Raw genomic sequence first — 20,479 nt, 5'->3', positions numbered from 1 at the left:
ACTGTTATGTCAATTTTACATATTGTTAGAGTCTCAGAAATACTGTATTCTTAAAGAAAAGGCAAATATGTAATACTGAAATATAAAAATATAACGATTTTTTTTCCATTAATAGAGGATATTTACTTGCTTCCCACAAGAGATGAAAGAAATCCTGTAGTATATGGAGTCTTTACCACAACCAGGTATGTTTAAAAAAATGCTTGTAATTCTTCTATACAATTGTAATGTACATGTAAAGAAATAGTTATGTGTTTCTTTGTCCCTTCTTTTTGTGTGAAAAAAACACATTTTCATTTTATTTTTTCACTTAGTGTTTCCTAGAAATCTTTTAATATCAATACATAAAATGTCTCTTGTTCTTTTTATAGCAGCAGAGTAGTCCCATATCAATTACCATAATTTATTTATTCAGCTTCCTATACATAAACATCTCCATTGTTTCCAGGGCTTTGGTGGTGTGCATAATGCTTCAGTGCCTAAACTAGTACGTATGGCTGTTCTCTGCGTGAGTTAGAACCAAAGCTGTTCTCTTAGTATCCACTCTTGTATTTTTGTCCTCTTCCGATATAATACTGTCCCGTACTTGTCACTGAGACTCTGTGATTTCCTTAAAAGTCTTCCTAGCATCCACGAAGCTTTCTCAAAGATTATATGGACCTTACATAATTTTATTTAATATTAATTTCATTTAATTTGTAACTTACATTTGAACATGGGACACTTTTATTCTGTTACATATTACTGCCTGCAATACCTTTTTTGAACTATTTTTTTACTTCTGCAGCTCTGCAATCTCTGTGGTTTATGTTGATACTAGTATTGGAAGAATTGGCAATATTGGTATTGGTATAAGAGAAATGGGCTTACTGCCTCCTTTTGAATAAATTATTAAAACAGTTTGTAGGCAATTTGTAAGTCTTTTCTGTGGCATTGCTTTCATTCAGTTCACCTCACACCTTATACCAACTGTGTCAGTTCAGAAGATAACAGAAAACAAAATGTTATTTGGATAAAGAATGTGAATATTTACTTATATTTTTTAAAGACTATTTATTTATTCATAAGAAAGAGGCAGAGACACAGGCAGAGGGAGAAGCAGGCTCCACGCAGGGAGCCCGATGTGGGACTCGATCCCGGGACCCCAGGATCATGCCCTGGGCTGAAGGGAGATGATCAACTGCTGAGCCACCCAGGTGACCCAGAGAATGTGAATATTTAAAATGAAAATAAGGAAGATAGCCTAAGAATGCTGCTCTTTGGATTCCATTTTTCTGCTAATTTATATCTGAGCTAAAAAGATGCAGGAAGAACAAGTGCCCGTAGTTACTCAAGTTAAGTATCTCAGCGCTAGTCCTCTTGGCATCTTTCCATCCTCAAAACTGTCTTTGAAGTCACTGTGTGTTCCGCACACAAGGCATAGACATGTGCCAGGGAAATATAGCCCCAAGATAGTTATCTTTTTTCTCCTACCAAGTTTTCTGCCCACCCAGAGTGCGAAGTTACAAGTCAACTCTTTGTTCTGGGTGTACTTTATTATTCTATTTTTAATGCCGCCCCGAGGACCGAGATAATGTTGGGAAGCAGTGCCACATCCATTGTCCAATAAAAAGATGTAAGTACAATCTGCAACAAGAGCAACACCATAGAGCATGATGCATTATTCCTTTAAAATATCCTAGCCAGAGGATGTGATTTTTATGGGGGCATTACCTCCCTTCTTAGCAGCTAGTTTCCTTCCAGCTGCCTGTTTGCCATCAGCTCCCACTGTTTCCCGTTAATGTCATTCCAAGAATATTAATGATTGAGTTACTCGTGCTAGAGAATCCTTGGCTCACTTGAGTAGTGCTGGGATGATATGTTTCTTAGATTGTAAAGGATGATCTCGGTTTTATGAACAGGAATCCCTGAAAGTTTCAGATGCAGAGAAAATGTCTTTTATTTTCCAGAAATTAAAAAAAAAAAAAAGAAACATCTGATGACAGTGTTAACAGTTTTCACCACTAATTTGCAAAAATTCGTGGAATTCCCATGGAGCTTTTCCACTTCTTAATTATGTGTTCTCCACTCCTGTGTGATTAAGATTATTTTTAAGTAGCAAATAAGTTGCATACATCAAGAAATTCAGAAATTCAGGAAGAAGCACAAAATAGCTTTAACATTTTTTTAAATTAGTAAAAGTATGAGGAAGTTATTAATAGCCAATATTTATGGACATTCACTCACTTTAAGAAAACATAAATGAGATATTTATTACTTATGTGTCTAAAGTGTTCCTCTATAAAAAATAGGTAATGTAACTTCTTTATTTTATAAGGTTTTAGAAGGCATTACACTGTAAGACCTTCAAATAAAATTCAAAAGCATATATATAAATGAGATACTCTTTTTTGCATGTTTCCTTCTGTCCTCCAGTTTTTCTAGGTGATTCCTAGGTATCCATCAGATGTCCCTGTAGATGCCACCTACTGTCTGAAAGCTTAACAGGCAGCCGTGTATGGGGACCCGTCTATGTGCTTGCTTCGTTTACTATAATTATCTGCAATGTAACTGCTATCACCCTCTTGTCAGGATTACTTGGTTATAAGCTCTTTAAGGACAGCCACACGTTTTGTCTGCAGCACTTATTAAATGGAATGTGCTGCTTAAGCTTGTCCACACACGGTTTATCTTCTCAATAAACGTCCAGTGCCTGATGTACAGGGAGTGATTAGATCATGTTGCTGGTTTTCAGCTCCATCTTCAGAGGCTCGGCGGTTTGTGTGTACAGCATGGCTGACATCAGAGCAGTTTTCAATGGTCCTTATGCTCACAAGGAAAGTGCAGACCATCGCTGGGTGCAGTACGACGGGAGAATTCCTTATCCCCGACCTGGCACAGTATGTATCCAATTTGATAATCACATTATTTTCTTAAGCCCATATCCTCTTCCTAATTCTAACAAACGATGCTATTCACCACAGCAACATGTACTGTGGTTTTAAAAATGCCTATTACCCATTCACAGTGATGTATTAGCACTTCCATCCTTTACTGGAACTTAATGTTTTTCTTCTTTCGAATAAGAGCTTTAAGTAGTAAAGGAAACAATGGATTATATCCTAAGGAGCAGACTATGCTGATCCCATGTGCTTATCCTCAGTGAGTCTACATAATAATCAAGATGATTTAACATCTAGAATGACAAATATTCCAAGTTAAATGAAAATGTCAAATAAGTATTTATTTCCCACATACAGCTCTCTATATAGAGTCTTCAGGTCCTCATTTCCACTTTTAAAAGATCACATCAATTACAATGGTTTATTTATTTCTTTATTATGTTGCATCTGTTAAAAAAAGACTTTACACTGTATAATCTGTATTTGCACTATAAATGGAAAGTTTTTGTTTTGTTTGTTGTTGATGTGATTAAAACAGTTTAAGTTGTTTAAATCTTTAGGACTAGCTGATCAATCTGATAAAAAGAGATAAATGCCTTTTTTTCACTCAAGATTCAGTATGAATATTTCTACCAGGAGGTCTAAAATAATTATCAAAATAAGTAAGTCAAAAATATTGACTTAATCCATCCAATTCTCCTAAATTTTGTCTCTTCATATGTTTGTTCTTAAACAGGACACAGTTGGTAGCCAGGCTTTCTGAATTCTCTTTTCATCTTCTGGTTACATAACCTAATTAAACTTGGGAAACACACTTTACAACTATGTCTATTTTCCCTTTCATAATTCTCCAATAGAAATATGTTTCAAATATGCTTTCTGGACTAATTATAAGGTGATCTCACTTTTGTGGAAAAAATATCTTGCAAATAATATGATTTTTTAAAAGTCATTTATTTAAATTCAATTTAATTAACATAGAATGTATTATTGGTTTTAGAGGTAGAATTTGGTGATTCATTAGTGCGTATAACACCCAGCGCTCATTACATCACGTGCCCTCCTTCATGCCCATCACCCAGTTACCCCATCCCCCACTCCTTCCCCTCCAGTGACCCTCAGTTTGTTTCCCAGAGTTAAGAGCCTTTTATGGTTTGCCTCCCTCTCTGTTTTCATCATATTTTATTTTCCCTCCCTTCCCCTATATTCATCTGTTTTGTTTCTTAAATTCCACGTATAAGTGAGATCATAAGGTATTTGTCTTTCTCTGACTGACTTATTTCGCTTAGCATAATACCCTCTAGTTCCATCCACGTCATTGCAAATGGCAAGATTTCATTCTTCTTGAAGGGTGAGTAATAATCTATTGAAGATACATACTACATCTTCTTTGTAGGACTCACTTTTTCATTTTCTTTGAACATCAAAGTGTACTCACTTGTCTTATTTATTTCTTCAACAGTAATGTAAGGTGTAGGTTAGGGTATGCAGGTAAAGGTTCTACAAATCTTAACTTCATAATGATTCTAAGAAACAAGAGCTATTGATGTTGGTTCCATTTTACAGATGAGCAATCTCAGGCACAGATAGGTGTAGTAACTTGCACAAGGTCACAAAGCTAATGAGTGGTATACCTGAATTTTAAATCCAGATACTCTGGCAGCAGAGTCCAAGCTCTTAGTCTTTGTACTATGATATATTAATATTTTTATGTTAAATTATATTTATTTTCATCTTCGATAGAATATCTTTTACTGAATATATATTCTATATACATGTATACTGAACTGTAGTGTATGTATATATATATGAATATATGTATGTATATATATAATGAATATATGTAGAATTTCAACTTATATTATACATATCCGGGGCTTTTTTGAGGAGGACAGTTAAAATTCGCAGGGAACTCTAGCTGAAGAAATTTCACCATACTAGAACTATAGGGTTAAGTATCATGGACTATCATGTTCTGAGCTGTTTCTATAAGTTTGTTTTTTAAAAAAATACTATGACTATTCAGGCCATTAAATTTTTTTTCAGTTATCTGGATGTTACTGGAGAATTTAGGACTAAAATCATCTACATTTTAATTGCAAAATATCAGTTTTTTAGAAGGGAGGAGGAGCGGAGGGGGAGGAAGAGAGAATTTTAAGCAGGCTCCACGCCCAGCATGGCTGATGTGGGGCTCGATCTCATGACCCTGAGATCACAACCTGAGCCAAAATCAAGAGTCAGACCCTTAACCAACTGAGCCACACGGGTGCCCCTACAGAAAATAATTTACATACATATATATAGTATCTGATTCTTATAATACTAAAGAATTAAAATTAACAATGAAAAGGATCACATGCCAATGCATCCAGATTACATATTTTTTCAGGTGACAGTGTAAGTTAGAAAAGCTGCTGAGGGGGTTGTTGTCACCACTTCACTGCTCCTGCCTGAAGAGCCATGAAAATGCCATACAAGGCTTAAAGACGAATCACAGGGGTATCCCTGGGTGGCGCAGCGGTTTGGCGCCTGCCTTTGGCCCAGGGCGCGATCCTGGAGACCCGGAATCGAATCCCATGTCGGGCTCCCGGTGCATGGAGCCTGCTTCTCCCTCTGCCTGTGTCTCTGCCTCTCTCTCTCTCTCTCTCTCTCTCTGTGACTATCATAAATAAATAAAAATTTAAAAAAACTAAAAAAAAAAAAGACGAATCACAGGTCACAGGATTCTCCTCATGAGGACACAGCCACTGCTCTGAAAGCTGAACAGGTGACCTCCCCTCAACCCCATAGTAATGCATAAAAGTCAGTGAGGAGAGTTCTTCATCAATGAGGAAAGAAGCAGCTCATCACACTAAACATACCAGTTTTTGCTTTATTTCTTTCTTTTTAACAACTTAGAAATGGAAAAATATTATCCGGTGTAAGAAAGTGCCATTTATCAGAGTTCTTCCTTTATCTTTTCCAAACATCAGTAATTCTCATGAAATTCCTAAGCTTTATTAAATGTGTAAACACATTCACATCTGTAGCAAAGCATTGAGAATTATGCCTTGTGACTAGAGACCGTCCCCAACTGATAAAGGTTTGAGTTCTGATTTTTTTTTTTTGACTTTATGATGGTGCGAAGGAAATGCATATTCAGTAGAAACCACACTTAGAATTTTGAATTTGGGTCTTTCCATGGGCTACTCATATGCAGCACGAGAGTCTGGGGAAGCTGGTGGGGGGGCAATGAGCTGCAGCTCCCCGTCGGCCGCACCATCACAAGGGTAAACAACCCACGCACTTAAAAACACTCCATTTTTCAGTTTAGTACAGTATTCAGTACGTTACATGAGATACTCAATGCTTTATTATAAAATAGGCTTTGTGCTGGAAGAGCGTGCCCAATTGCAGAGCACGGTGAGGGTCCTGAGCCAGGCTGGGCAGCTAGGCTATGCTGCCATTTGGCCAGGTTACGGGTAGTAAAGGCACTTTTGACCTAACGATATTTATGACTTACAATGGGTTTATTGGGAAGTCCCCCCACTGCAAGTCGAGGAAGATCTGTAAACTTTTACTCATAGCCCAAACTCGGGCCCGTATTGGTAATGGAAACAGCAAGACACTCCAGAAAGTCTCCATCAGAACAGTACTGTCTTTGATTGGGAAGATGGTGTCCTTTCCATAGAACTAGACACATGAAAACGACTATCCTCGTTACTGTCAGAAGCGGTTTATATTGTTTTACTATTTTGTTTAAAAGCGAGGTTCTTTCTTGGTCTGCAGTGTAAGAGTGGGATTAAATTTAACGCTGCTTGAGGGATCCCTTGGTGGCTCAGCAGTTTAGCACCTGCCTAGGGTGTGATCCTGGGGTCCTGTGATCGAGTCCCACGTCGGGCTCCCTGCAAGGAGCCTGCTTCTCCCTCTGCCTGTGTCTCTGCCTCTCTCTCTGTCTCTCATGAATAAATAAGTAATATCTTTAAAGAAAAATTAACGCTGCTTGACTCCAAATTACATGCCATTAACCTCCACAATCTACCTTCATTACCACCTCCCCTTCCACTACCCTTTGTTTATATCCCTGAGTTAGGAATTGCTCATGGTTTGTCTCCCTCTATAACTTTTCCCACTCAGTTCCCCTCCTTTCCCCTATAATCCCTTTCACTATTTCTTATATTCTCCATATGAGTGACACCATATGATGATTGTCCTCCGATTGATTTACTTCACTCAGCATAATACCCTCCAGGTCCATCCACATCAAAGCAAATGGTGGGGATTCGTCCTTTCTAATGGCTGAGGAATATCCCATTGTTTATATAAACCACATCTTCTCTATCTATTCATCTGTCAATGGGCACCGAGGCTCCTCCCCCAGTTTGGCTATTGTAGACATTGCTGCTGTGAACATTGGGGGACAGGTGTCCTGGCATTTCACTGCATCTGTATCTTTGGGGTAAATCCCCAGCAGTGCAATTGCTGGGTCATAGGGTAGCTCTATTTTTAACTCTTGGAGGACCCTCCACACAGTTTTCCAGAGTGGCTGCACCAGGTCACATTCCCACTAGCAGTGCAGAGGGTTCCCCTTTCTCCACATCCTCTCCAACATTTGTGGTTTCCTGTCTTGTTAATTTTCCCCATTCTCACTGGTGTGAGGTGGGATCTCATTGTGGGTTTGATTTGTATTTCCCTGATGGCAAGTGATGCAGAGCATTTTCTCATGTGTTTGTTGGCCATGTCTATGTCTTCCTCCGTGAAATGTTTGTTCATGTCTTTTGCCCATTTCATGACTGGATTGTTTGTTTCTTGGGTGTTGAGTTTAAAAAGTTCTTTATAGATCTTGGATCCTAGCCCTTTAACTGATGTTTCATTTGCAAATATCTTCTCCCATTCTGTAGATTGTCTTTCAGTTTTGTTGACTGTTTCTTTTGCTGTGCAGAAGCCTTTTATCTTGATTAAGTTCCAATAGTTCATTTTTGCTTTTGTTTCTTTTGCCTTCATGAATGTATCTTGCAAGAAGTTGCTGTGGCCAAGTTCAAACAGGGTGTTGCCCATGTTCTCCTTTAGGATTTTTATGGATTCTTGTCTCACATTTAGATCTTTCATCCATTTTGAGTTTATCTTTATGTATGGTGTAAGACAGTGGTCTAGTTTCATTCTTCTGCACGTGGCTGTGGAATTTTCCCAGCACCATTTATTGAAGACACTGTCCTTTTTCCAGTGGATAGTCTTTCCTGCTTTGTCGAATATTAGTTGACCATAGAGTTGAGGGTCCACTTCTGATTCTCTATTCTATTCCATTGATCTCTGTGTCTGTTTTTGTGCCAGGACCACACTGTCTTGATGATCACAGCTTTGTAGTACAACCTGAAATCCAGCATTGTGATGCCCCTGGCTCTGGTTTTCTTTTTCAACATTCCCTTGGCTATTCAGGGTCTTTTCTGATTCCACACAAAAGATTATTTGTCCCAACTCTCTGAAGAAAGTCCATGGTATTTTGAAGGGATTGTATTGAATGTGTAAATTGCCCTGGGTAACATTGACATTTTCACAATATTGATTCATCCAATCCATGAGCATGGAATATTTTTCCATCTCTCTGTGTCTTCCTCAATTGCTTTCAGAAGTGTTCTGTAGTTTTTAGGGAGATCCTTTACCTCTTTGGTTAGGTTTATTTCTAGGTATCTCATGCTTTTGGATGCAATTGAAAATGGGATTGAGGGGATCCCTGGGTGGCGCAGTGGTTTGGCGCCTGCCTTTGGCCCAGGGCACGATCCTGGAGACCCGGGATCGAATCCCACATCAGGCTCCCGGTGCATGGAGCCTGCTTCTCCCTCTGCCTGTGTCTCTGCCTCTCTCTCTCTCTCTGTGACTATCATAAATAAATAAAATAAAAAAAAAATTAAAAAAAAAAAAGAAAATGGGATTGACTCCTTAATTTCTCTTTCTTCAGTCTCATTGTTAGTGTATAGAAATGCCTTCTGGGCATTGGTTTTGTATCCTACCACACTGCTGAATTGCTGTATGAGTTCCAGCAATCTTGGGGTGGAGGCTTTTGGGTTTTCTATGTACAGTGTCATGTCATCTGCGAAGAGGGAGAGTTTGACTTCTTTGCCAACTCGAATGCCTTTTATTTCTTTTTGTTGCCTGATTGCTGAGGTAAGGACTTCCAGTATATGTTGAATAGCAGTGGTGAGAGTGGACATCCCTGTCGTGTTCCTGATCTTAGGGGAAAGGCTTCCAGTGTTTCCCCATTAAGAATGGTATTTGCTGTGGGCTTTTAGATGGCTTTTAAGATGCTGAGGAATATTCCCTCTATCCCTACACTCTGAAGAGTTTTGATCAGGAATGGATGCTGTATTTTGTCAGATGCTTTCTCTGCATCTATTGAGAGGACCATATGGTTCTCGTTTTTTCTCTTGTTGATATGATCTATCACATTGATTGCTTTACGAGTGTTGAACCAGCCTTGCATCCCGGGGATAAATCCCACTTGGTCATGGTGAACAATCTTCTTAAAGTACTGTTGGATCCTATTGGCTAGTATCTTGGTGAGAATTTTTGCATCTGTTTCATCAGGGATATTGGTCTATAATTCTCCTTTTTTGGTGGAGTCTTTGTCCAGTTTTGGAATTAAGGTGATGCTGGCCTCATAGAACGAGTTTGGAAGTATTCTGTCCCTCTCTATCTTTCAGAACAGCTTTAGTAGAATAGGTATTGTTTCTTCTTTAAATGTTTTGGGGTTTTTTGTTTGTTTGTTTGTTTGTTTGTTTGTTTTTACTGAAGTAAAAATTTTACTGGGTAACCTCACAATGCCAGACTGGTTGACATATGGCTCCACTTTCCACTATAGGCCACTGTAGGGTTGAGGCAGGGGTTGGACAGGCCTTTTAAGACAGCTCCCAGACCACGTGGAACAGGGTGGGCAGCTCAAGTGGTATCTCTGTTGATGCAGGGTAGTTTGAGGGGTAGGGACTGGCTCCAGGATCCCAACGTTCTGGGAAGAAGCTGCAGGTTCTAGACCACATTCCTCAACTGGGCCTGAATATTCTCCATCTCAGCCAGGTAGCACTCCAGACTTCGCAGCTGGTGATCCTCACTGTTTGGAGGGCCACTTTCTTTAAATGTTTGATAGAATTCCCCTGGGAAGCCATCTAGCCCTGGACTTTTGTGTCTTAAGAGGGGTTTGATGACTGCTTCAATTTCCTCCCTGATTCTGGCCTGTTCAGTTTTTCTATTTCTTCCTGTTCCAGTTTTCATAGTTTGTGAGTTTCCAGAAATGCATCCATTTCTTCTAGATTGCCTAATTTGTTGGCATACAGCTGCTCATAATATGTTTTTAAAATTGTATTTCCTTGGTATTGGTTGTGATCTGTCCTCTTTCAGTCGTGATTCATTAATTTGAGTCTTTTCTTTTTTCTTTTTAATAAGGCTGGCTAAGGGTTTATCTATCTTATTAATTGTTTCAAAGAACCAACTCCTGGATTTGTTGATCTGCTCTACAGTTCTTCTGGTCTCTATTTCATTGAGTTCTGCTCGAATCTTTATTATCTCTCTCCTGTTTGGTGTAGGTTTTGTTTGCTGTTCTTTCTTCAGTTCCTTTAGGTGCGAGGTTAGCTTGTGTATTTGAATTTTTTCCAATTTTTTGAGGGAGGCTTGTATTGTGATGTATTTCCCTCTTAGGACTGCTTTTGCTGTATCCCAAAGATTTTGAATGGTTGTATCTTCATTTTTATTAGTGTCCGTGAAGTTCTTTCATGTTTGAATTTTTTCCAAATTTCTTCTTGTGATTGAGTTCTAATTTCAAAGCATTGTGGTCTGAAAATATACAGGGGACAATCCCAGTCTTTTGGTGTTGCTTGAGACCTGATTTCTGACCCAGGATGTGGTCTGTTCTGGAGAAAGTTCCATGTGCACTTGAGAAGACTGTGTATTCAGTTGTGTTCAGATGCAAAGTGTTGTAAATATCTGTGAAATCCATCTGGTCCAGTGTATCATTTAGGCCCTTGTTTCTTTGGTGATGTTGTGCTTAGAATATCTGTCATTTGCAGAAAGTGCCGTGTTGAAGTCTCCCAGTACTAGTGTATTATTATCTAAGTATGTCTTTATGTTGGTTATTAATTGATTGATATACTTGGCAGTTCCCACATTAGGGGCATAAATATTCGTGATTGTTAGGTCTTCTTGTTGGATAGACCCTTTAAGTATGATACAGTGTCCCTCTTCATCTCTTACTACAGTCTTTGGGATAAACTTTAATTTATCTGATATAAGGATTGCTACCCCTGCTTTCTTTTGAGGACCATTTGAATGGTAAATGGTTCTTCAGCCTTTCATTTTCAGGCTGGAGGTGTCCTTAGGTCTAAAATGAGTCTCTTGTAGACAGCATATAGATGGGTCTTGCTTTTTTTGTCCAGTCCAATACCCTGTATCTTTTGATGGGATCATTTAGCCAATTCACATTCAGAGTAACTACTAAAAGATATGAATTTAGTGTCATCATAATACCTATTCAGTCCTTGTTTTTGTGGATTATTTCTTTGGGCTTCCTCTTTCTTTTACAGGGTCCCCCTCAATATTTCTTGCAGAGCTGGTTTGGTGGTCACATATTCTTTCAGTTTCTGCCTGTCCTGGAAGCTGTTGTCTTGTCCCTCACTGCGTTAAGAATTTTTTCTTTAGGGCTTAGCAGTTCAGTGCTGCCTTCAGCCCAGAGCGTGATCCTGGAGACTTTGGGATCAAGTCCCATAGCAGTCTCCTTGCATGGAGCCTGCTTTTTCCTTTGCCTGTGTCTTTGCCTCTACTCTCTCTGTGTGTCTCTCATGAATAAATAAATAAAATCTTAGAAAAAAAGAATTTTCTCTTTATCTTTGAAATTTGCAAGTTTCACTGTTAAATGTTGAAGTGTTGAATGGTTTTTATTGATTTGGGGGGGTCCTCTCTGTCTCTTGGATCTGAATGCCAGTTCCCTTCCCCAGATTAGGGAAGTTCTCAGCTATGATTTGTTCAAATATGCCTTGTGGTCTCTCTCTCTCTCTCCTTCCCTCTCTCCTTCTCAGTCTCTTCAGGAATCCCAATTATACATAGGTTCTTCCTTCTCAGTCTATCATTTATTTCCTGAAGCCTTTCCTCGTGGTCTCTTAATTGTTTTTTTTTCTCTTTTTTCCTCAGCCTCCTTCCTTACCATCAAGTTGTCTTCTGTGTCACTCACTCTCTCTTCCACCCCATTAACCCTCATTGTTAGGACCTCCAGTGTGGATTGCATCTCATTTAATCTCTTTTTAATTTTGACCTGATTAGATGTCAATTCTGAAGTAACAAAGTCTCTAGAACCTTTTATGCTTTTTTCCAGAGCAACCAGTAGCTTTATAATTGTGCTTCTGAATTGAATTTCTGACATCGTATTAAATCCATTCTGTAACTCTGTGGTGGAGTGTACCGTTTTTGCTTCATTCTTTTTTGGTGAATTCTGGTGATGCCCCCCCCACACACTGGGTGCTGGGCTCAGGGGGAGCTGTGTACCCCGTGAGGCCCCTATCCCCCCCAGGTGCAGGGCTTGGGGGGGGGCTGTGTACCCCGAGGCCCCTGCACCTGTCACCTGTCCCCTGCCCCCTGCCCCGGGGTCCCGGGGTTGGAGGCGGGTGGCGTCTGAGGTCGGGCCCACCCCAGCAGGCTGCTTGGAAACTCGGCGTCAGGAAGATATTTTGTTTTTTAAGGTTGTATTTATTTATATGGGAGATTGAGAAATAGGGAGGGGGGAGGGAGGGGTGGTGCGGAGGCTGTGGAGGGAGGGTGGAGGCCCCCGCTGAGCCGGAAACCTGGGTGCTGGGTCCCCGACGAGCCCGTGACCTGGCCTGAGGGTCATGGCTGAGCCACCCAGGTGCCCCCAGGAAGATTTCTGAAGGCGGAAGGTTTCAATTAGAAAAAGTCTACTTGGGGGGATCCCTGGGTGGCTGAGCGGTTTAGTGCCTGCCTTTCTTTGGTCCAGGCCGTGGTCCTAGGATCTGGGATCGAGTCCCACATTGGGCTCCCTGCATAGAGCCTGCTTCTCCCTCTGCCTGTGTCTCTGCCTGTCTCTCTCTATATATCATGAATAAATAAATAAAATCTTAAAAAAAAAAAAAGAAAAAGAAAAGGTCTACTTGGTAGTTGCAGTGTCTGTGGATGAGGAATGTCCTCATTTGTGCCCAAGTGGTAAAGGTTAGCAGGTGCTCACTAGGGAGCCAGGTTCAGATTGTAAGCCATTGTTCCCATATCAAAAAGGTGAGAAGAAAGTGCTTTAAAAAATTTTTATGCTGGTAGAAGCACTCAATGCGAGGTCTATACTTTTAACAGATTTTTAGGTGCACAGGACAGTATGGCCTGCAGACGACGCTGAGCAGCAGGCCACTGGAACGTGTTCTGTTCCAGAAACTGGGTACCTGTTATCAGTGACCTCCCAGTGTGCACTCCCCTGCACAGGCAACCGCAGGGTCGTCCTTTGCTTTTAGGAATTTGGCTGTGTTTGTAAGCAGAGGTATGCACTTCTATTTACCTCCTGGACTAACTTACTTCACTTGGCATAATGGGCTCTAGGTTCTTCTATGCTGGCACCTACTGAAGGGCCTCCTTCCTTTTTAAGATTGAGTAAAATTCCTTCCTATGTATCTATTACATTTTTTAGTCTGTTCATCAGTTGACAGACATCTAGACTGTTTCCACCTTAAGTGTTAAGGTTCCTCAAAATATGAAAAATAGAACTAGCATAGGATCTGGCAATATCACTCCTGGGTATTTATCCAAAAGAATTGAAATCAGGGTCTTGAAAAAAGATTAGCATTCCCATGTTCATTGCTATACTTTTGACAGTAGCCAAAACGGGGAAAGAACTTGTTTTTGAAGTTCAAATATTTAAGAAATGTCCATTTCACTATTCTCAAATCATTTTGCCACAGTTTTCAACAATTTCTAAACTTCTCATTTTATAAAAATCACTTCATTTTTTAAATAAAATTTTCCCCTACTTACTGCTTTTACTATTAAATGTTTTAACTTTATTCCTTTTTCTTAAAAAATATTTATTTATTTATTCATGAGAGACAGAGACAGAGAGAGAGAGAGAGAGAGAAAGAGGCAGAGACACAGGCAGAGGGAGAAGCAGGCTCCATGTAGGGAGCCCGACGTGGGACTTAATCCCAGTATCACACCCCGGGCTGAAGGTGGCACTAAACCACTGAGCCACCCAGTATTCCCCTTAATTTTACTTTCAAAGATCAAAATGTACACATGAATTTCCCAGCTAAGTCTCCATTTTTTGGTAGGGAGCAAAAAGAGGTTGTTACAGGCACTCTTTCAATTCCATAATTTGATTTGACTATGGGTGCATTTAAGTGACATGAAATATCAAATCTAAGCTAACCTCCTTGTTCCTATTTATTGGCCCTCATATCTTGTAAAAAGTTGACTAAGAATTGTTAGAATTCCAGTAATCACTGAATAAACATCTCCCCTCTTCAATTCTATTTTAAGAATTTAGATCTTTAAAGAAATTTGACATCTTTTTTATGTGTGTTAATCAATTAGCTATTTGATTTAACCAACCCACTACGAAATATTAACATTAACATTGTTTTAACTTTAAGTGATTTTTCAACTACCAGCACCAAATGTAAGATAATGAAATCTCTTCCTTTCTATAATATTTTGAATCCTTGTCTAAATAAGTAACCCCATCGTGTACAGCTCCTCATACAGGCTTTCCTCCAGAGGTAAAGGCTAAACATTCCCCCCTTCTATGAGATAAAATCTCCTAAACTATGGATGTAGGTATGGATATGTTTAACAGTCCTTATTTATTTCCACCAAATTATTAAACTTTCTAACACTGTAAAAGACATCAAAAAGTCACAAAATTCTTTTGATTCCAGGTTGACTGGAAACTTTGTCTTACTAAATATGCTGCCATGGACTAGTTCTGGGTCCTGGCATAGCCACCTGTGCTAAGAAGACCATTTTTACGTTACTGTGTCAAAGCATCACTGCCTTGACTGAGATTGATTTGTGATTTTGCTTCAAAAAAGCAAATCCCAGAGGAATAGTATCATAGAATAATAATACGTAATGTTAATAGCTTGATGTATATAGCAGACTGGCTGTATGCAGTGGCACTTCACCTAGAACTAGACTGAATGTTTTGACATTCCGACTTTTGCCTTGGCCTAAGTTCTCAAGAGAAGGGGCTTGTATAACCATGGAACCCACAAGTTCCAAAACTCTATGGGCGTCCTATCTTCTTTCTCTTTCTGATCTACTGAAACTGTCTGCTGGAGCACTGACATATTCCTGTAATATATTTTTTCATATAGCTGAAGATTCTAGAATTGTATGTCTTCATTAATCTAAATCACCTCTGAATTGTAATGTAAGCTGGCCCAATTAAGTAAGGATTTTCTTCTTGTAGAAAAAGAAATGTTTTAAGGCTAACTTCAAATATAATATGCAAAAAGAAAAATACATAATTCAAAAATAATATCCTGTATGACCTTATACCTCAGAATGGCTACAATCGACAACACAAGAAACAATAAATGTTGGCGAGGATGTGGAGAAAAAGGAACCTTCATGCAGTGTTGGTGGGATTGCAAACTGGTGCTGCCACTGTGGAAAAAAGTTTGGAGGTGCCTCCAAAAATAAAAAATAGAACTACCTTATGTTCCAGTAATCACACTACTGCATATCTACCCCCCAAAACACAAAAATGCTAATTCAGAGGTATACACGGAACTCCTATGTTTATGGCAGCATTATTCACAAGAGCCAGATTTTGGAAGCAGCCCGACAGATGAGTGGATAAAGCAGATATGTGTGCCTATATCTCTCCACACATACATACAAACAGTGGAATATTGTTTGGCCATAGTAAAGAATGGGATCTTTGCATCTGCAGCAGCCAGGATGGAGCCAGAGAGTATGACGCTAGCAGAGTGAGTGAGTCAGAGAAAGACATACCAAGTGATTTCGCTCATCCGTGGAATTTGAGAAACAAAGCAAAAGAAGAAAAGAAAAAGGATAGAGACAAAAAAAAAAACAGACTTAAGTGTAGAGAACGAGCCGATGGTTACCGGAGGGTGAGGCGGGTGGAGGAGCTGAGGCGCTCGCCTCCCACTGAGCACCGCGACCTGTGTAGAATCCTTGAATCACTATATTCACACCTGGAACCAATGTAACACTGCACGTTAACTCCCCTGGAAGTCGTACAAAAAGCCTTAATGAAGAAATAGTGCCGTAAGCCGCCTTTGGACGCGTGCAGTGTTGCTGCCATGGCCCTCGCGAGGGGCCTGACGAGTCACGGAGGCCTCCCTCAGCGCCTCCCGCTGCTTCCCCGCACCTGCCCACAGGTGGACACCGGGTGGTTGGTGGCTTTCAGGAAGGCTTTCCTAACTCATTAAAAGTCTGCGGAAACTTTGGGGAAGTCTCGTTTTGTGCACCACTAGCTCATCGAGGCCTCAATTATTTTAAATTCACAGTTTTATTTTCTCCCCAGCATCTGTTCCCTGCGTGGCTTTCTTCTCATTGGATAATGAACGGTTTACTTTCACCACCCCTAAACTACGACAGATATCTTTAATTCTGTCTCTTCAGGGTTTTGATTCCAGAAGGGAGAAGCAGAGGCAGGTGTATCTGGGCCTCCTGACCCTATGTGCCCAACCTGCCTACGCCTCAGGGCCCGCAGGGCGTGTGACATCATTGTCAGTTCCCATGAACTGCACGCAGGCTGTTTCTGTGAAACGGTGAGAGGCAGCTCATTTCTAACATTTTTCAATTAATTTTTTCAGCTGGCTTTCAGCTTTTTTTTTCCCACGGAGCCAGCGTTTTATTTTAAAATGAAGTTCTCCAAATCCCAAGCCACTTACTTGGTTCAGTAGTGTTTTCCTTTTTTTCCTATAGAAATTCCTCTAAAAGAAAGGAACCTTTAAAAAAGAGAAAGTGCTATAGCTTTTGTTAAATATCTCAGAAGATTAAATTCAGCTGAAAACTATTTAATTTAGAAAGTAAATGATCCAAAATTGTTGATTTAATGTTGTCTTTTCATTACTGCCCGACTATGGTAGACAGAACCCAACCTTCGTGCAAGCTGGGAGCTCACTACTACAGTTTTAGATCCCAAGGTTAAAATTCATTTGCTGATTCTAGATACAATTTTGAATGGAGATTTGCGACTGAGAAAGTCATTGTTCAAATGCTAGAAGACATACTGTTCTATTAGACACTGAACAATAAAGAAGAAGCTTGAGGTTTGTTTTTTTTTTAATCTTTTAAACGTAGCAGAATATTCAAGGTTCCAATATAACAGCAGTAAGGCTGTTTTTTAATTGCAAAAAAACAGAGAGAGAGATGAACGTACCTCTCTATTTGCACCCCTGGCCTTTCTGCCTCTGACGTTGACTATAGGATCTCCCCTCGTCCATGTTATAAGCTCAGGTGAGTCAACAGGGGGATGGCACCTGCGGAATCACATTTTTTATTTTTTTAATAAATGAAAGTCAGACTTCCTTTACATCTATAGCTTATCTTTCTCAGCTTGCTAAAACTGAAAGCCTGGTTTAGTCCTCCCAGTGCCATGCCTTTCTTCCCTTGTGTTAGTCAACCCTCTGATTTGTTTAAAAGGAAAATGCAACCTGTAGAGAACTTTTAACAGCCGTCTGGTGCCTTGCCAAGGGGCAAAGTTCTCTCCTTGGATAAAACCCATTTTTCTCCTCTTACGCATCACTTGCCACTGCACTCCTGAAGGCCCTGGACCAGCAGGCAGGTGGGCCGAGCAGGACACGGTCCCAGCGCCCAGCCCAGGGAGATGAGCGCTGAGCCAGGGCGGCCTGCTGGAGGTCTACCCCTTGCCTCTCACCGAGAGCCTGGAAGGTCCCTTTTCTGGAATACTCTACTGTTGCTCTTGTTTCCAGCAAGATACATTTTCAAATGTTGGGATAGCCCTTTCTTTCCTTCTCAAAGTTGAAACTATCTTGAGTTTTTCAGTAAGGAGGTGGAAATACAGATAAGTTCCCAGATTTCTTTCACAGGAACTGAAGTGTTGGAAATCAGGCAAATGTTAAGGAAGCTGGACGCAGAAATAAATGATTCTCTACCGTATAGTTATATACGTTATAGTCAGATGGGCTGTGTTACTAGGTAGAAATTAAGAGGATATACACATACACAAAAATTCATGAGATCTTTGATACCTCGATAGATGGCTTCGATGGGAACGTTTCCTAGGGTTTTCTGCAGGAAACTAATTGATATGATCATTTACTTCAGATGGACCATTTTCCCACACTTTCTTTTTTAAAGATTGTATTTATTTAAAATTTTATTTATTTATGCATGAGAGACACAGAGAGAGGGAGAGAGAGGCAGAGACCCAGGCAGAGGGAAAAGCAGGCTCTGTGCACAAAGCCCGACGTGGGACTCGATCCAGGGTCTCTGGGATCATGACCTGAGCCAAAGGCAGACGCTCACCCGCTGAGCCCCCCAGGCACCCTTATCTGTTTATTTATTCATTCATTTATTTACTTCTAGTGAGCAGGAGTGGGGGTGGGGAGCAGAGTGCAGGGAGAGCACGAACCTCGAGCAGACTCCTCACCAAGTGCAGAGCCAGTCGCAAGGCTCAATCTCTCAACCCTGAGATCATGACCTGAGCCGAAGTTGAGAGGCGGAAGCTCAACTGACCAAGCCACCCAGCTGCCCCTTTCCACACTTTCTCTGTCTCTCTCCTTTTTTTAATGGGATTTTTCTTTCCTCTTACTCTCCTACCTGCTTGAGTTGCTTGGCATCGCCAGTTTTTCTTAGATCTGTGTGCTGCACAGCTGTACGATATCAAAGGAAGAAGTCCACTGTTTTTAATGTGCTAAAATAACAATATTTAGCTCGAACTATACTATCTTAGCCCTCAGGGAGCAACTCTACCAAATCATTTTCATTTGTGAAAGCAGAGTGGAGACGCAGACCTCAGAGATCACACGCAGCAACCTAAAGGATAAAGACCTTATCCAAACAGTGGCAGCATGCCAGATGGAAACGCTGCCATAGGAAAAAATACATTTCCAAAGATCATTTTATAATAGTCAATAGAAACCAGGTTTCCCTTCTCTTCTTTTCTTCTTCTATTACCCTTAAACCTTTTTGTCAGAGGTGAGCAAGCCCAAAAATTGTCACGTTTGCTTCTTTTCTAAATCATTCATGCCTTCATTCATCTATACTTTTCTCATATTAACATTTTTTTCTAAGATTTGTTTTTTATTTATTCATGAGAGACAGAGAGAGAGAGAGAGAGAGAGAGGCAGAGACCCAGGCAGAGGGAGAAGCAGGCTCCATGCAGGGAGCCTGATGAAGGACGTGATCCCAGGACCCCAGGATCATGCCCTGGGCCGAAGGCAGATGCTCTACCCCTAAGCCCCCCAGGGGTCCCTCATGTTAACATTTTTAATTGTTTGAAACTTTGATATCAAAAACTGTGGCTTGAATGTCATGAAATTTCTCTTGAAAATTTGGCTACTTGCATAACTACAGTTAAAGTAAAAAAAAAAATGTTTTCTTAAATTGGAGGGCTGTTTCAAAAATGTAATGCAAGAAAAATCATGCTTTTGCTTTGATTTTAATGATAGACCCACCAGATTGTACCTCAGGCAGTGTAAGCCTTGAACCCACTCCGAGTCGCCTTGACAGAGCCTCAGACGTGCAGCCTGTAATTGGGCGAGAGCTTTGTATCACTTGAGCTCCGCATCCTTCTGAGTTGTAGCTTAATCTATTTAATACAAGGTTCCTTCCATTATACAGTTGACAGATTCCACTTGGCCGGAGGCTAAATGCTGGAACAAGAACTAAAGGCACTTAGATCTTTAGACCAGCTTCCAGTTAAGAATATACTAAGTAATCACCAAATGGCTACTATTCTGCACCTCTTTGGTGCAGACCTGGGACAAATGAACAGATATCAGGAAAAGATTAGTTTTTTAAAAAAACAGACATGTAAGATTTCTGTAAAAGATATATTCTCATATTACAAAAGGAACATCATTAACAATTTTTTAGTACGACTTGTTTGATATTTCTTGTAATTCAGTGACCCATTATAATTTTCTTCCTATAAAATTGGAGGTCAGGTCATATGTTGTCACTAACTCCAGTATCTTTAATTCCCCAAGAATGATCCCCTTGAGTTTAAGGACCAGAGAAGTAGTTTGAAGGCTTGACTGGACTCTAATCAGTGCCTGGTGTAAATAGCTCAGTTCAGTAGAGATTATGTTTCCAACTTGTCTAAATATGAAAATAGGGAAAAAGCACTTTCTTACAGACTTTCCTTAATGTCACTCATTTTCTTCTCTATGCCTGCAACGTAGAGCCAAAGTTTTCCATTCCAACAGAATGTATTAGGCCATGAAAAATTCAAATGGGATAACAGAAGTTATCCGAATTAACTTTCTGAATTGCAGTATTTTGAAATAATGAAATAGATTTGGTATGTGGAAGGGTAAATATTTGCTGAAAAAAGTCAAATTAGAAAAGAATTCTCTTTGTATGCATGTTTTTTTGGATAAATTCATTCATTTGGTGCTAGTTTGAACTTTTGCATTTGAGCACCAGGG

At 40.1% G+C, this 20,479-nt stretch overlaps 1 protein-coding gene across 7 annotated transcripts in view; it reads left to right on the top strand.

The window, feature by feature from the left end:
• SEMA3D (semaphorin 3D) overlaps window positions 1-20,479 on the top strand; it is a 216,972-nt gene that overhangs the window by 155,360 nt on the left and 41,133 nt on the right. For all 7 annotated transcript variants that reach the window (XM_038562869.1, XM_038562870.1, XM_038562867.1 and 4 more), the window contains exons 10-11: window positions 116-185; window positions 2,735-2,879. In XM_038562869.1, coding sequence (XP_038418797.1) covers window positions 116-185; window positions 2,735-2,879 — 215 coding nt within the window. The remainder of the gene's footprint in view (window positions 1-115; window positions 186-2,734; window positions 2,880-20,479) is intronic.

Source organism: Canis lupus, chromosome 18 (assembly GCF_011100685.1).
Source record: "Canis lupus familiaris isolate Mischka breed German Shepherd chromosome 18, alternate assembly UU_Cfam_GSD_1.0, whole genome shotgun sequence".
NCBI classification, from domain to species: domain Eukaryota; kingdom Metazoa; phylum Chordata; class Mammalia; order Carnivora; family Canidae; genus Canis; species Canis lupus.
The sequence above is the reverse complement of the archived record's forward strand: the minus strand, read 5'-3'. Positions and strand labels throughout refer to the sequence as shown.